The 15,858-nt window shown below is 37.8% G+C and overlaps 2 protein-coding genes across 7 annotated transcripts in view; one reads left to right on the forward strand and one right to left on the reverse strand.

The window, feature by feature from the left end:
- The window catches only part of KNTC1 (kinetochore associated 1), a 41,315-nt gene extending 41,082 nt beyond the window's left edge, over positions 1 to 233 (reverse strand). For 2 of the 3 annotated variants that reach the window (XM_075041264.1, XM_075041263.1), the window contains exon 1: positions 98 to 233. In XM_075041264.1, coding sequence (XP_074897365.1) covers positions 98 to 100 — 3 coding nt within the window. In that variant the 5' untranslated portion in view covers positions 101 to 233. Of the gene's footprint in view, positions 1 to 71 lie in introns of all 3 variants that reach the window. The other variant, XM_075041262.1, reaches the window with a different exon arrangement.
- RSRC2 (arginine and serine rich coiled-coil 2) lies at positions 225 to 15,763 on the forward strand. Of its 4 annotated transcripts, none has more exons than XM_075041268.1 (10): positions 225 to 441; positions 3,486 to 3,642; positions 4,253 to 4,296; positions 6,931 to 7,121; positions 8,247 to 8,390; positions 12,121 to 12,243; positions 12,340 to 12,419; positions 13,047 to 13,276; positions 14,497 to 14,586; positions 15,119 to 15,763. In XM_075041268.1, the coding sequence occupies exons 1-10, from the start codon at positions 436 to 438 to the stop codon at positions 15,296 to 15,298; spliced, it is 1,245 nt and encodes a 414-aa protein (XP_074897369.1). In that variant the 5' UTR covers positions 225 to 435; the 3' UTR covers positions 15,299 to 15,763. The 4 variants fall into 4 exon arrangements, with proteins under 4 accessions (XP_074897369.1, XP_074897368.1, XP_074897370.1 ...); XM_075041267.1 differs by having other exon boundaries at positions 228 to 441; positions 13,044 to 13,276; XM_075041269.1 differs by lacking the exon at positions 225 to 441 and adding an exon at positions 4,572 to 5,285 and having other exon boundaries at positions 6,909 to 7,121; positions 13,044 to 13,276.
- The last annotated feature ends 95 nt before the right edge of the window (positions 15,764 to 15,858 follow it).

Raw genomic sequence — 15,858 nt, forward strand, 5'->3', positions numbered from 1 at the left:
CCGAGCCCTCCCCGCCACGCAGCGGGCACCCCTGCCCACAAGGGCCGCGAGCCGTCCTCCCATCTCCTCACCGCAGCCCTGCGGGCCTGTGACAAACCATTACCGCAGTTCCTCAGCCGCTTCAGGCTTTCAAATTGGCGGGAACCCTGGCGAACGCTACGGGTCGCAGCGTAGGCCAAACTTCCTCCGAACGCGAACCGCACCGTTGCTAAGACACCCCCTAATCCTTCTCCGCCCCCAGGATGCACCGCGGCTCCCTCGCTCCCTGCCGCCTGCCGCCTTCCCCCGCCCCATGGTTACATCCGGGCGCCTGAAGGGAAAGGGAGGGCGGGGCGTGTCGCCTCGGTTCGTGAGCGCTACGGCCGCGGCTGCTGAGGGAGGTTGAGCTCCTTGTGAGGAGTCGTTGAAGGGGAGCGACGTCCCGGACGCTCGGTCATGGCGGTAAGTGGTGTTCGCTGCCGGGATATTTGGAGGGAGCCGAATTGGGAAGGGGGCTGCCGCGGGGCGGGAGGGAAGAGCGTGGGAGATGGGGAGGGCTGGGTCGGGAAGCCGTGTGCGCGGAGAGACAAAATGGCGCCCGCCGCTCCTTCGCTTGCCGGCGCCATGATGGGCCTCGGGCAGGGGATGGCCGCTTTTCACCCATTACTTCTCTCCCTGTTTCCAGAAGTTTCTGTTTCATTTCTCTGGGCTTGGAGAAGAGCGATGAGGCCTTGTGACCGAGGCCCTATCATTTCCTGGCTGGGGAGAGAAGTGTTGTGGTTATAGGAATAGGCGTTTCTCAGAGAGACTTGGGCGCAGGTTCCCTGGGACGGGAGGAAGAGGGGATCGATTTGGCGGTTGGGCCATGCTCAGTTTTCCTTCATGTAGCTTTCCCTATCCTATTATTTTTCTTTGTGTTTGATCACAGGCTTGCTATTTTCAGCATCTTATTGCACTCAGTGATTAATTATTTGCTCTCATCCTCCTGTGTTTATGGTTACTATGGATAGGAAACGCCTGTGGTGTAGTTATCACTGTCCTTTATGTTCTAAGAGTGTAGCTTTATTTTTTGTTAGAATTTGTTTGGCTTGGTAACACATAAAGGTGTTTGTTCTGTAATTGAGTTGAAGAACCAATAAGAGTAGTTACCAAACCCAATGCGGTTAATTTTTTTTCAAAAGTTATTAAAGTCTCGAGTGAAAAAAAACCAAACCCAACGAACCAGACGTTAAAGTGATAAAACTTTTTAAAGTTGACTTAAGTACTTTGTGGTGTTTAATCTAGTATTTTAAGGTTTTGTCTTGAAAGTTTGACCAGTGGTGAAACAGAACAAGAGGACTGTAAACTTCCGGAGCAAATGAATCTTTTTTTTTTTTAATGATGTATTTTCGGTTTATCTAATTTAACTTGTTAAGAATAGGGTATTTTTTCTGTAAGAGGACTTGAAGACTTATGGACTTGTAGTTTTGCACCTAGATTATAGGCACTCTTTTTGAGGTTCCTCTGAAGCAGTAGGTGAGAGGCTTGTTCAATGAAACAGCCTGTGGCCAATCCCACATGTACTTTAACAACTGAGAACAGTCTCATTGGAGTCTGTTACCCTTTTTTTGCCGTAGTTTTTGTAGAGCTGAGAGATTTCTCTAAGGTGCAGTGCACAAGGGCATTGATGAACAGCATTGTGTATAAATAATGAGGCTGGTAGTCTTGGAAAATGTGGCAGTGGGCTCAATTTCAATTGGCTTCTATGTTTAAAAACCCAGTTAACTTAGATTGTTAGCTGGTGTTCTCCTTATCCTTCACAAGTTCCTTGGAAATGTAAATTTATAGAAGTCTCAAAGTTCCTTTGAAACTTCTGCTAGCTGAGTCTTTTGGAAACCTTAGATGGAGAAGTGAGGGACTGAGTAGAAGGGGGGGGGAAGTGTAGATAAGCAGATGATGAGTAGATGTGGAATGCTAAGGATTGTGGTGGTTAAGATCACAAGTAGGGGGTCGGTTCCTACTCTTTATCTAATATTCTGAAGTTTTCAGGGTGATGGGTGGTGTATCAATAGTATTCAGCATCACTGAGACGATAGTTAAAGCTACGCTGCAGATGCGATCTTAAGCGGTCAGTGCTGTTGTCCATATGCCGGTGTGTTTTGAACTAGATATCAGTATACCATGTGAATGGAGAAGTGAACAGCTGCTTTATCTCTCTTAAAGGGATTTTACTGTAGATATATCTTTGTACAGATGCAAATTAATAAAGAATTGTGCAGACTAAATGCTAGTAGCTGAAATAGAAATCCAAAGATTTACCTGTAGCATGTTATGAAGAAAGTCTACCATTAATACACAATATATTAGTGACAATCTGTAATATCTGTTGTGGTTTAAGAAAAACTAGCAGCTTTGTTTTCAAAGTAATGAATATAAATCAGCATTTGAGAGCTTTTCACATTTCTTGTTCAGTTTAGAAATAAAACTGCAGCTGGTAGAAAACCATGCAAGTTAGAGTCATCTGCTACACTAAAATATTTTCATGAACAGCATTTCTGGGCCAAATTATCTCCTTAGTGAAATCTTCTGCAGCCACACAATGGTCAGAAGGTTTGATTTTAACTGCCATTTATATGATGAGAACAATAGACACCAATGAATCTATAAAGGCACTAATGAAAGCACATTCACCTTCTCAGTGTGTACTTTTTCCCGTTCTGTTCCTTTGATTGCATTGTACACTGGTTGTACACATTTACTTCTCCCAGCTTTGAATCACAAAGCAGTCTTGACTGCTCTACACATGGTAAGTTTCTGGGTTTAGTCCTCCTAGATCAAGGTTTAAAAGGAATGGAGGGAACATCCTGGCTTTTGTCGTCTAAGAAAAATGTGATACAGAAATTACTGGGACAGGTGAATGTGACCTATGTGTACTCTCATGCAAATACACATTTTTGCATAGAGATACTGTTTGAAGTTTTTCTTATTCCAAAGTTAGCTAACACTAGTACAATATACCTCATTTCATTTCTCTTCGAAGTTTATTCTGTACTTCAGAATACTGTGGGGGGTTTGTGCTGTGCCTCAGTAATGCCCTAACTTGTGAGGTGACTTAGCTGTTGGGACGACATTGACCTTAAGTAATCTTAGTCATATAAATGTTAAAAGGTAATTGACCTACAAACAGCACCATTTAGCGAAAACTGTGGATCAGAGTTTAGGCTTACTGATATTCTCAAAAGCGTGTGGAAAAAGTAAAGTGCGGTCTAATGTAGTGGGAGAGCAAAATATTACTATGTGTTAGTTGTCTTTTAATAAAGTCTTGAAAAATCAATCTGTATGCAGTTACACAGTTCACTGCAAGTCTATCAAGCTATTGCTTAACTAATAATGGGGTGGCTACTCAAGAGATTGTCTTTACAGAAAATAGTTCTAAGTGTGTCTTCAGAGGAAGAACTAAGTAAATAGTTTTTCTTGTTTTTCAGTCCTAAGTTTTTGGGGTTTAAACTTTCTGTCCTCACATGTAGGGTAGTGATACAGAACGAGACGGAGTAGCCCCAGAAAAGTCCTCTCCAGAAAGAGAAAAGAAAAAGGAACAATCAGATGCCTCTAGTTCTCCCAGAACATCAAAGCATCATTATTCAAGATCACGCTCACGGTCAAGGGAAAGAAGACGGAAGTCAGGTATGGTCTTCATAAAAGCAAAGTTGCTTAGTAATGTTCTGATCTGTGCTTGTAGAACTGAAATCTCTTTAAAGCTGTTTTGAAAAAAATGAACAGACTTAACTCTAGTAACTTGTTAGAATTGGGAAAAAATGAAGCTACTAATTTTGATTTTGTATCTTAAGTGTGTTCTATTGAAACTTTTCCATCTTAATGGTAGAAGTGCTAAGGAAAAAGGTCTTGTGAATGTTCGTTCACAAGATGATGGATGGGGGTGGACAGGGGACAACACCAAGCAGAAAACCATACTACTTTGTCTTCATTTTAATTACATATGCTTAGACTGGGATACTTTTGCATGGTTGTAACAAAAACAAAGTTACCTGGCTGAAGAATGTGACTGGAGTAAGACATGGGCTAGTTTTTCATTGTCAGAGCATAAATAAAAGCAAAGAACTGGGAGTAACAGCTAGAGTTTGCTTTCTGCAGTAGATATTCAAATAGTGCTGTTTGTTTTCTAAATATCTGTTCTTGACTTTTGGGGGTGGAATAACTGAAAGGAACAAGAAAGATTATAGACAGCTGGTCTCCTCTTTAAGTTGGTAAATAACAATAATGCTTTCTTCTCCAGATACTGAAGGAAGAAAACACAGAAGCCGGAGCAGAAGCAAAGAGGTAATTAACACTTTGTAGCGTTTAGGTAATTGTACAATACATCTTTAAAAGTATCTTGTAGTAATGCACATATGTGTAAACGTATATAAATGACTTTATGGTAAGTACAAGAAATTGGAAACTTTAAGCTTAAAAATGGATATGGAGATCCTTTCATAGTGAAGCATGATTGCAGCCATCATGTTGACAAGGTAATAGTTTTATAGAAAAATGCTTTCAGAAACTAGTAACTTAATGTTTGTCTTTTTTTTTTTCTTTTTTTTTTTTGGAAACAGCCAAAAGAAAGAATTCATGTGGAGAAGTAGAATGGTGTTCTTGATGACTTTCACAGAGCTTCCATTAACCAAAAGCCTTGGGTGGCTTTATTCCTGGCCAATGTTCAGGACTCTGTGATACATGCCCACCTACTTAAGTGTATTAAAAATAATTCCCCACCTGACCAAGCTCTGTTTATTGCATCCTTTAATTGTAAAGACTGTCATAGCTTGACAAACAAGCTGAGTCAGCTGGAAACATGACAGTAGGAGCAAAAATTCCAGAGGGCTGTCTCTTTTAAAAAATAAATAAATACCTGTGTGTATATATAGGGGAGTGAGAAGAGACAGCATCAGTAATACCTTGAAAATAACTGGCTTACACACCAGAGAGGAGATGAAATGAGCAAACCAGGAGCATTGAAATAGTCACAAAGAAGTTTAAGCTGTGGGGGGCAATAGCAGGCTGGGTCAGATGAGGGACTTTTCAACTTTTAACCCGGGTCAGTAACTTCTCCTTCCCCCTTTCCAATGGAAGCTCTGTTTAAAAAAGGAGGAAAAAAAAAAGGAAAAGAAAAATAATCTAGGAGAGTTTTTGTGAAATTGAATATATTGTTTAGCTCACATGATAACATTTCTATAATAAATCATACTCAGCGTGCTAATGCGCGAAGAGACTGAACTGAAGACGCTGCAGACTCAGATAGCAAAATTATAAGCCTACTTCATGATAAGGTAACTATTAGTCATTCAAACTCATATTTCCCTTAAAAATATCTTAAATCCGTTATGGGATATAATGGTGGTTTATTACTAAGTGTGTGCCTGGAAGACGTGATTTTTAAAAAAAAATAAAATCTCTTTTTAATGTTTTAAAAAAAAAAAAAGTCCTCGCTTAAAATTATGTCCAGTGTTTTGCCATGCTGTTGGATCTAATCTTACACAATTTATTTAGCAATTTCTAAGTTTCACAGAGTGAACAGATAAGGAACAATGTCCCACAGTAGATTTACTGTGTTCATTCATTTGCAAGATTAAGCTCTTTGTAGACTAAATACTGAATATCAGTAATTATTTTTAATATGTATATTGGAACAGCGACTTGCGTAAAAACAAAATTAATGTACAGGTTAACATCTCAAACTTCAGATATGTTTTTATGTAACAACTGATTATTCAAGGAGTTAAGAATAAAATACTGTAAGAGGAAAAATATATAGCATTATTGTATACTTGAAGAATTATAATCAAATATATTTAGAAACATATATATTAATAAGCAGTTAGAAAGGCTTGGGTAAATGGGTATAAGCTAATTATAGCATCTTCTCCAGACTTGTTTCTTTTGAGAGAGAGTTATGATTATAGGAAAGGTTTTACAAGTAGTTAACAGATTTAGATAAGCAAAAAAACGCACTGAAGAATTGGGTTTTGGTCTAAAATGAATGTATCATGCTTAAATGGTGACTTGAAACAAAACATTATTTAACCTTAAGACTTAAGTGGGCTATGCTTTTGTGCTAGAAAGATTTCAAAATAAACTGGATATATTAAGAAAAGGTGTTGATGTCATGACTTAGTCTCTAAGGAAAACACTGGCAAAAATCAGGCCTGACCTTGCTAAGTATTTTTGGCATTGCAGCTATAAAAAGGAATCTTTTTTTTAAGAGGCACTGCAGGAAGAAATTGCAGTATAGTGGAGCAGCATTTCTTTAATTTAAAACTACTGTGGGAGGTCTCAGAGTGATGCATGTTAGTTTTAAATACTAAAAATGGGATGACAACCACGTAACTTACTGCTTTTTAAAAACTGTCGGAAGTTGCTGACTGAGGAGAGTTTTGCTCTAAAAATTAGTTACCTAATAATGGATAGAAAATTGTTTTAGTGCTAAAAGCAAGATCGTACATGTCTGCAACTATGTTTGGATTTTAGTAACTTTCTACCTGGTAGGCTTAGGCAAATACTAAATATTCACTCCAGATTGAGTGTGTGTATATATATGCATGTTCATAAATTGTCAGGTACTTCAAGATAGATACTTCTTATGTGTTTGGAATGGAGACAGTAACTGAGAATGACAGTTGTTTTTGTTACAATGCTGTGAACTCTTATGTGGAAACACTGTAAAGATACCTTGATGGGTGCTTTAAAAATCCTTTAGAAAGTGGGGAGGAGGGAAAAGGGGGAAAAATGAAAGTGTGCATTTGCAACTTTGGATAGTTGGTGGCATTAGGTAAAATAGCCATCGCTCATGATTGAGTCACGCTCCTAAGGTTACTAATGTTGCATCACAACTTATCATTTTTTGTCTTCTGATACCCATACTAACTCTCTTTGTTGCACTATTTTCCTGAAAGAACCAACTTCTTCTTAAAACAGGCAAGAAGACATGAATCCAAAGAGAAGTCCTCCAAGAAGCACAAATCTGAAGACCACAATGACAAAGAACATTCTTCTGACAAGGGAAGAGATAGCCTAAATTCATCTGAAAATGGTGAGGATAGACATAAACGCAAAGAGAGAAAATCATCAAGAGGGAGGAGTCATTCAAGATCCAGGTCTCGTGAAAGGTAAGTTGTTTTACATGTTTATTCTCTTTTAAGTGCATTTGCAAAAGCAATGTTTGGAATTTGTGTAGACTTCTAAAGTACAGCTCGATTATATTACTTATCTAATTTAACTTTAAAGCATCAGTTTATATTGCACGTTTCAGTTTTCATTGGGTAGTGCATTTGCTGCTATTTTTTTTTCAGATTGGTTCTGAGTAAAAGTACAAAATATCTCTAAGGCTTTATATAGGTGATCTGTCTCATGTTTATAGTTAGCTTAAAGAGTATAGAAAATTTATAAACAGAGTGTATTTAATGTTCCCTGTTTTCAGTGACGATAAAGAAAATACACCTTAGCAATGTCATGGCTTTTTACCTCCTAAATCAAGAGTTTATCCAGGGACAATGCTGTCTAAGCCGCCTTGCACAGTAGGCCACCTAGCACACTTGTGGTAGGAGAATTGCTTGGGACAAAAGAGGTTGCTGCCAGCAAAACTTTTCAGCAAGTTCGGCTCATAGCTGAGGGATCTGTAGCAAACATGATAGCAAGGAACAAGCTTCAGCTAATGAGGGAGCATGTGTGACTCACAAGCTGAAATTTGGGCATCTCTTCCCTAAGGTATGGGAGTACTCAAGGCCAGGCTGGATGGGGCTTTGAGCAACCTGGTCTAGTGGAAGGTGTCCCTGCCCATGGCAGGGGGGTTGGAACTAGATGATCTTTAAGGTCTCTTCTAACCTAAACCATTCTGTGATTATCTGAATATCATGGGGAGGAGGAGGAGAGTATTGTTGCCTTGAATTCAAGACTCATGCATCAGATTAGTTTGGCCATGTATTTGTTTTGAGATGTACACTTTTATGAGCAACTAAAAATAGCTATATTGATGAGTATGACTGTTTACATAAACTCTGTGTAACTCACTTGGCTGTTGTGGCTGGTGGTAGTGTTTGGTTCCTTTACCATTCCATCTCCTGGTCTTACAACTTAAACTGTTCCAGGCATGAACTCTTCCGTGTGTAGTTTGCAGTCTCCCCACCCTGCCTGATGCATTTTGCCCTGTGGTGATGAACCTGTATGTAAGTCCTTAAGTAGAAGCTGAATTTAAACATGAGAATATATGTAAGAATTTGGGACATGTGTTTCAGACGTCATCGTAGTAGAAGTCGTGATAGGAAAAAATCCCGATCTCGCAGCAGAGAGAGAAAACGACGTATAAGATCTCGTTCTAGATCAAGATCTAGACACAGACATAGAAGCAGAAGTAAAAGCAGAACTAGGAGTAGAAGCAGGTGAGTGTTACCTTCCATATACGCTTAGTGGTGTTTGGTTGAATGTTCTGTGACAGGCTGATGTATAGAAAAATAATGGGTTTGCCAGTTAATGTTTATTCAGTGTAACTAAATGTGTTTGGCTTTTTCTCAGCTGTTTTGATATAGTGGGTTAAGGACAACTATGCATACATTTACAGAAACATTTCTCCTAGACAGCTTAAATGTCTCAGATTCTCGGCTTTTCATAGCATGATTCTTGCTAGTAATTAGAAATGCTTTACTAGTTATTTTGTGGGTATCTTATAAAACCACCATTTTAGAACTTCTGACTGATAAAATAGAAGGAAAGTAAATAATATTTTGCCTAGGAATGATTACCACAGTTGAAGCTCTTTTTGGCTTCTTAGACCACAACTAAATTTACTATTTTAAATAGGGTATTTAAATGATACTTAAGTGGGAAAAACTGAAGAATAACATACAACTAACCCTTTCATGTGTTTGATACGAGAGTAGTGTGGTTGGCAAATCACTACTTTAAAAATACTATAGTATTTATCTCTTTGTGTATATATCATAAAAGGGAAGTTTAACTGGGAGTCACTGGCTGCCATAGCAGATACACTGATGAGAAGCTAATTCTGATCAGCTCCACAAAGTTCATTTAAAAATTTGTCTTGTCTGTTAACTAGCATGGTTAGTGTAGTGTTAAGGTGAATTTTGAGTCAGATGGACTTTCTGATCTGAATGTACTATTCTGTGTTAGTGATTACTAACTCCTTTTTGTCAAGTTCAACAGGAGAATATTTATCATGTTAATTTTTCCTCCCTATCTTGGGTGTCTCCATTTCTTCCTTAAACTTAAATTCTGGAAGCACATATTGAAACACTCTAGTTAGATACATACTGGCTTATTCTGGGTCTGTTTGACGGAGTTGAGATCCATGCCTCACCTGGAGTATGCTAGAGTTGAGGTTTTCATCACTGTATAGAAGTTGATGTTTTCCAATACTGATGAATCATTCAGTATTTTGGTGTAGAGTTCTGAGTCTATTTGTATGTGTTAGCTTTGCATTCTTAATGCCCTGTAGGATTTTCTGAATGAGTAAGCTGAAATATGACTTAATGACTACTACAGTTGTGTTTTTCCCCTCCTACTTGTTTAAAGTAAAACATGTACTTTGAATGCAAATTGGTGTCCCTTCAGAGCTCCCAAGAAAGTGTTGCCAGTGTTCCAGTTCATTTAGTAGTATTTTCACTAGAGTATTTTAAATTGCGTGTTTAAAGGATGTAGAAGTTGGTTATGACTACTCAACATTACAGTGGATCATTGGAGACTTTAGAATATAGCACACTCATGTAATGCTACAACACCACTTGTGAAACTGTTAAGAAGACTTATTTCTGAAGAACTAGTTGAATTACATGGTTTGTGTCATATTTTATTTTGGCGTGCACTTTATACCAAACTTTCAGCTGGGGTGAGTAGAGCTGGGTCTCCAGTTGGGTATACATGTTACTTGCATTTAATGGTATTTAAGCCACCTTCAGCATGATGTTTAAGGCTTCGGTTCCCCATTATTTTCGGTTATTACAGATGATGTGCATTTACTGTTTCTAAAAGTCACTTTGAACATTCTGCGTTTAATGGCTCCATGAAAACTTCACATTCCAGAATAGTTTTCTGCTTCTGCAGTGTAATTCACATTACCTAAAACAGAACAGCAAATGTGGGAAGAAAAAGTAAGGGAGCTTAGGAGTTTCTTCAGCTGGAAACATGCCTTGTTGGATAGTGATGGACATACTGCAAGAATCAATTTCTTTTCAGTACTGTTTTTGCCTCGCAAATCCTAGAGAAGGAAAATAAGTGAGGCGTAAGTCTTTTTTAACAGTAGCTAGAACACTTCATCAAGTTGTGGGCTTAGGTGAAGCCTTTGGAAAGAGAATTGTGGGGCAAGCGTCAATGAAAACTCTTCACAAACCAGATAAACATGATGTGGAAACCTACCCTGTTAAAACTCAACTGTGAAATGAATTTCCTCATTCATGAAATGCAATATTTGTTGTGTTACAGTTAACAGGCTATGACAGAAGCATTTGTAAATAGTAGAGCTTGAGCTTCTCTTGATGGTTCTTTGCATAATCTCAAGCTCATGTTTTCAAGTGATCTGTCCGCACTAGCATTTAAACTATAATCTTTTTGTTCTGTGAGCGTGTAGACCGTCCTGCCAGTTCTTTTTTAGCATGGCTCTGATTAAATGCTAGGTGGAAAACATGACACCATCTGCTTGTTTCAAATGGAAATACTTAAATACAAAAGCTCAAATATTTATTTCCTTGATGTTTACCAGTGCAATAAAGCATCAGACCAAAGACAAGACCAAACTACAATAGTCAGCACGGGAAAAATGAAGGTATCTTTGAAACATGCATTACATCTTATCTCAGGAATGCAGATCTGTCACTTCCCAGTGCCTGAATCTGCATCTTGTCATCTTCTATGAAAAGATAAGTTTTGCCTCCTTTGTATTCTACCAGATTTGTCATGTAAACAAGGATCACTTTTTGTAACTTCAGTCTACGTTTCATGATGTTTGTAGATGCTGCCCAAGTTGCAAGCAGAAGAAACAGAATATCTGAATGCCATTTAAAGTGGCTGTTGTCAAGTTAACTATTATCTCAAATGGTTGATAATAACATTTAAGTATAAAATTGCAGAAACATCTTTGTGCATCTCAACTTACTGTTTATGGCAAATCTGGGAAAAATGTGAGTGATATCTCCTGTAATTTAAGCTTTATTGGACACTTCCAGTATCTGTGACTTCCTTGTTTAAAACATCAGTGTCAGAGGCTTAAACAGGGATAAAGCGTATCTCTTGTAATGTAGATGTTAATGGTCCTGGCAAAGAGAAGCACTGCTAATAGTACTTTATATGTGTATTTTGCGCAGCTGTTGCTTAAATGGGACTAGATGTATATGTCAGAAGAACAAGTTCTACTAGTGAGGATGTGGGGAGAAGGTTACTAAAGGAGAAATTAACTGAGTATTTTAATATTTTGCTTAAAAATACATATTAACTGGATTCTTTTCAGATTGTCAGTCTCCAGATAATGCATGCTTCATAGTTGTCTGCACAGTGCTGTCCTTCTCAAGAGCAAATGTGAGACAAATCACATGTGTTTAAACCAGCTCTCCCATTTAGCTTGATAGCCTCCCTCAAACAGTTGTCCAAAGCACATTTAGTGAAGAGTATACAGAAGGGAGAGAAATACTAATTTCCCTAAGTACTATTCCAGTTCTTAAATCAGGCCTCTTCAAAATGCTCATTTTTAATATGATTTTAGTGCTGTGAGGTCTTCTATGGTTCTAAAGCATTCTTGCAACTTGATCCATTTTACAGTTTTCTTGCAATTGACTTTACTGAAAGTTACACTATGTTTTTTTCTTGCCAGGTTTTAGAATTAAAATCTCTAGAGCAGATCTATTTGTTCTAAACACTAAGTATAAGAGGATAAATGAATACCCAGAATTACACATACCATTACATCTTGCAGTTGGAAGTCTTGGGTTTTAGCTCTGTCTTGCTACAAGGCAAGTGTGACTTTTACACTGTTACAGTATAATCTCAGAGCTGTCCAAATTAATCATCAGGCAATTTTTCAGAGTTGTGATCAAACACATTATGAAATGTTAAGGTATATATGTACTTTCATTGTTTTAGCAATTCTGTTAAATTTGGTTACAGAGAGCGAAAGAAAAGAATTGAAAAGCCCCGAAGGTTCAGCAGGAGTCACAGCCGGAGTCCGAGTCCACCACCTTTTCGGGGACGAAATACAGCTATGGATGCACAGGAAGCATTAGCCAGAAGGTCAGAAGTTGTTATGATTTTGATGATGTGTGATGTAAATAAGCTGCTGCTGTTGACTTTGCTTGTCTAAATATTTTTATTCTCATGTACTTCTAGACTGGAAAGAGCAAAGAAACTGCAAGAACAGAGAGAGAAAGAAATGGTTGAAAAACAGAAGCAACAGGAAATGGCTGCAGGTAGTCCATGTATATTATATTAATTCCCAAACAGTAGTGTGAGTGGAAGATATTGTAGGCTTATGTGCTGAGTATTACAGTCCTGTTGAACAAATGTGCAGGTTGTCTTTCTTTGTATAATTGTTAACTTGGTCCGTATATAAGAACCACAACTAGAACTAGGAAGCATTTGGAAAAAAACCCCAAACCAAACAAACAAAACAAAAAAACCACATAAAACCCCAACAAAAACGATCAGGATTTCTTGCCACTTACTGAGTATGCAACAGAAATGTTGTATGTTAGGCTGGTAAATGATTTTATGATGGTCATTGGACCCTTCTTTTATGCATCATTAAGCAAGAGTTTGAAAGCTATTGCCAGCTCAGGGTTATTTAGAAGCATGAGGTACATTAGTTTCACTTTTAGTTCTGGTTTATTAAAACCATTGGAGACTTGTTTCTTAATTACAAATATCCTGTATTTTTATCATGCATTTGTTATTCAGACATTTTCAACTTATTTCTGATAAAGGGAGTGTTTGGGAGTTTTATTTGTTGATTTGGGGGGCGGGATGTTGTTTGTTTTCTTTTTCAAAAGAAGTCAGAACTTACCGTCTTACAGCAAGTTACCTTTCTTCTTCAGCAGCTGCAGCCACTGGAGGTTCCGTTATTAATGTTGCTGCCCTTCTGGCATCGGGAACACAAGTGACTCCTCAAATAGCCATGGCAGCTCAAATGGCAGCACTGCAAGCAAAAGCACTAGCAGAGACTGGAATAGCTGTTCCTAGCTATTATAACCCAGCGGCAGTGAATCCAATGAAATTCGCTGAGCAAGAGAAAAAGCGGAAGATGCTTTGGCAAGGCAAAAAGGAAGGGGTAATGTTGTCTTTTCTTACTTTCATAAAACTTCTTTGGAAACATTTTGTACTCACACAGTTTAAGGATCCTTATTAATGTTATTTCCAGCAAAATTACTGTCATGCCTGTTCGGCAGTTTCCCTATTAATAGCAGCCCAAGGTAAAACTTCAGGAGTGAAAGGACTAAGATAACTAGACCTTCAGTGGCAAATGGTTGTGAGACAAGCCTTAGGAAAACCCCTAATGTCATAAAACTTACGAGGTATAATTAGATCTTAATGTTACTTCTGTCAGTTTACCTACAACTTACAACTAAATAACAGATACGGGTGGTCTATTTTTACTGAAAAGTGATGGCTAAGGTATAGAGCTGTAATTGGCCACTCCTTTCTGTGACTGTAGAGATTTTTCCTTTGCTGGTTGTATCGTGTCCAATTCCAGGCTTCAAAAACAAGTCTGCTAACCTTGCTAGGAACTTCTCAGGAGTAGAATAATGCATTACTAACACTAACAAAAGTTACAAAAAGCCTTCAGGCTTTTTGTGTCAAATAAATGTTCTTGCAGTTAGTTAGTCAAGTATAGGCCTCCAAATGAAAAAGGCTCCTGTGGCAGTTGCTTTTTCAGAAAGTTGCTGGTTTTGAGTACAGGTTTTAACTGGTGATACTATGGAAAAAATGATGCTCTAATATTTGTATTTTTGTCTTTCGATATGCTAGTATAGAAGTGTGTTTGTTCATTAATTATCATCATGTGTCTGTTATGTAACAAGCTTACTTAGGTTTTCACAGACCATTTCGTAAGATGTGAAAAACTGAAACTGGTTCATGTGGCATTGATGGGAGATGAAAGGGAGGGAAGAAGAAACCTGAATGCTGGGCAGTTCTTCCTGAATTGTGCCTTATATTGATTAATTGGAATAAGCAAATTTGTTTTTTCTATAATTCACTTGAAGCAATGCATTCTGACAAGGTTTCCAAACTTTATGGAAGTGAGTGCAATCTACCCAAGTAAAGAATATGCCTCCATTTTGAAACCTATGGTTAAGCAGATGTCCCTTGCAAAGAGTTTCTGTGAGGATGCTGCAGGAATGTCAAATGTGACTTGGAAACCTTTTCCTTCCAGCTGTGCTAGCGCTGCACAATGGGCTTATTCTTAATACTGCTTTTTTGCTTGCTACTGTATTGTGATATTAATGGAAACTTACGTTAAAAGGTGATATATCTTTTTAACTTGCACAGGATAAATCACAGTCTGCAGAAATATGGGAAAAATTGAATTTTGGAAACAAGGACCAAAACGTCAAATTCAGAAAACTCATGGGCATTAAGGTAAAGAGTTCTGAATGTGTAATTAAGTTTATTAATTGTAGGATAGTGATTTCTTTTTTTATTTTAAAGTGTACCTTAACCAGTAAAGATGTTAGTGAACCTGATACTACCTGATGTAGTTAAGAACTTTAAGTATTTCTCATTAAAGTCACAAGCAGCATCTAAATTTGAATTCAAATCAAATTCCAGAATTCCATTATGTTTCTGGCTAACAAGGCAACTGTTATGATCCATAACAACAGTGGTAACTAACCAATATTCATAATGTTATAAAACAGTATTGCTTTGTATAGATAGTTGGAGACATTTATTTGAATGAGTTAGAACAAGGAACTGGTTGAAGGTCTCTACATGTTTCTTGACAGTGAGAGGGAAGCTATGCTAGAATGTTCCAGCAATAAAACCAAATGCTTGAATTCTTACTAGCTTTTGAAAACTACAAAGCAAAATTCTTACATTTAGGACACCTGTAGTATATGAAAACACCACTTCCTACACACCTAATGTTTGTTTTCCTCTGTCTGGTTTCTAGAGTGAGGATGAAGCTGGCTGTAGTTCCGTTGATGAAGAGAGTTATAAAACGCTGAAACAACAGGAAGAGGTTTTCAGAAATCTAGATGCACAGTATGAAATGGCAAGATCACAGACTCATACGCAAAGAGGAATGGGATTGGGGTTTACATCTTCAATGCGAGGAATGGATGCAGTTTGAAAAAAAAGAAAAAGGCAGTTTTAAAGTTTGGGACTATGGAAGGTTCTTGTTCAAATGTTGGGTCCTTGTTCACCAAAAAGCTAGCATTCTAGCTTGCATGGGTGTTGCATTGACTTTAATTTATTGAAAAATACAATTTTTTTGTAAATATCAGATCAGTGATACTGGTGTTAGTGTTGTAATCAGGTTATACCCACTTCCATTAAACTTGACAGAACTATAGGAGGACAGTATTTTTTAGTTAAAGTTCTACTTTTCAAACCAAGCAGCAGATGGGATAAACTCATACATGGATATTTCGTGTCCACTGTCTTGTGTACTTTTGTACTTTAACCTTGTACAGTTATTTCCAATTCTTGAAACATGAAAGAAACATTGTGTAGATGTTATTTAGCGGTCTGGGCCAATAGGCACATAATCCAGTGCAAAAAAACCTGGTTAATAATAAAGACATTTTTTCTCTAAGGTCTTACTTTACATTAAGTTGTCTTTTGGGCCAAACTCTCAGGGAGCTAATTAAGGTATGTCAAGAAAACTTAAGAAGTCAGAAATAGTGTTTG

Source organism: Buteo buteo, chromosome 11, assembly GCF_964188355.1.
Source record: "Buteo buteo chromosome 11, bButBut1.hap1.1, whole genome shotgun sequence".
Taxonomy (NCBI): Eukaryota; Metazoa; Chordata; class Aves; order Accipitriformes; family Accipitridae; genus Buteo; species Buteo buteo.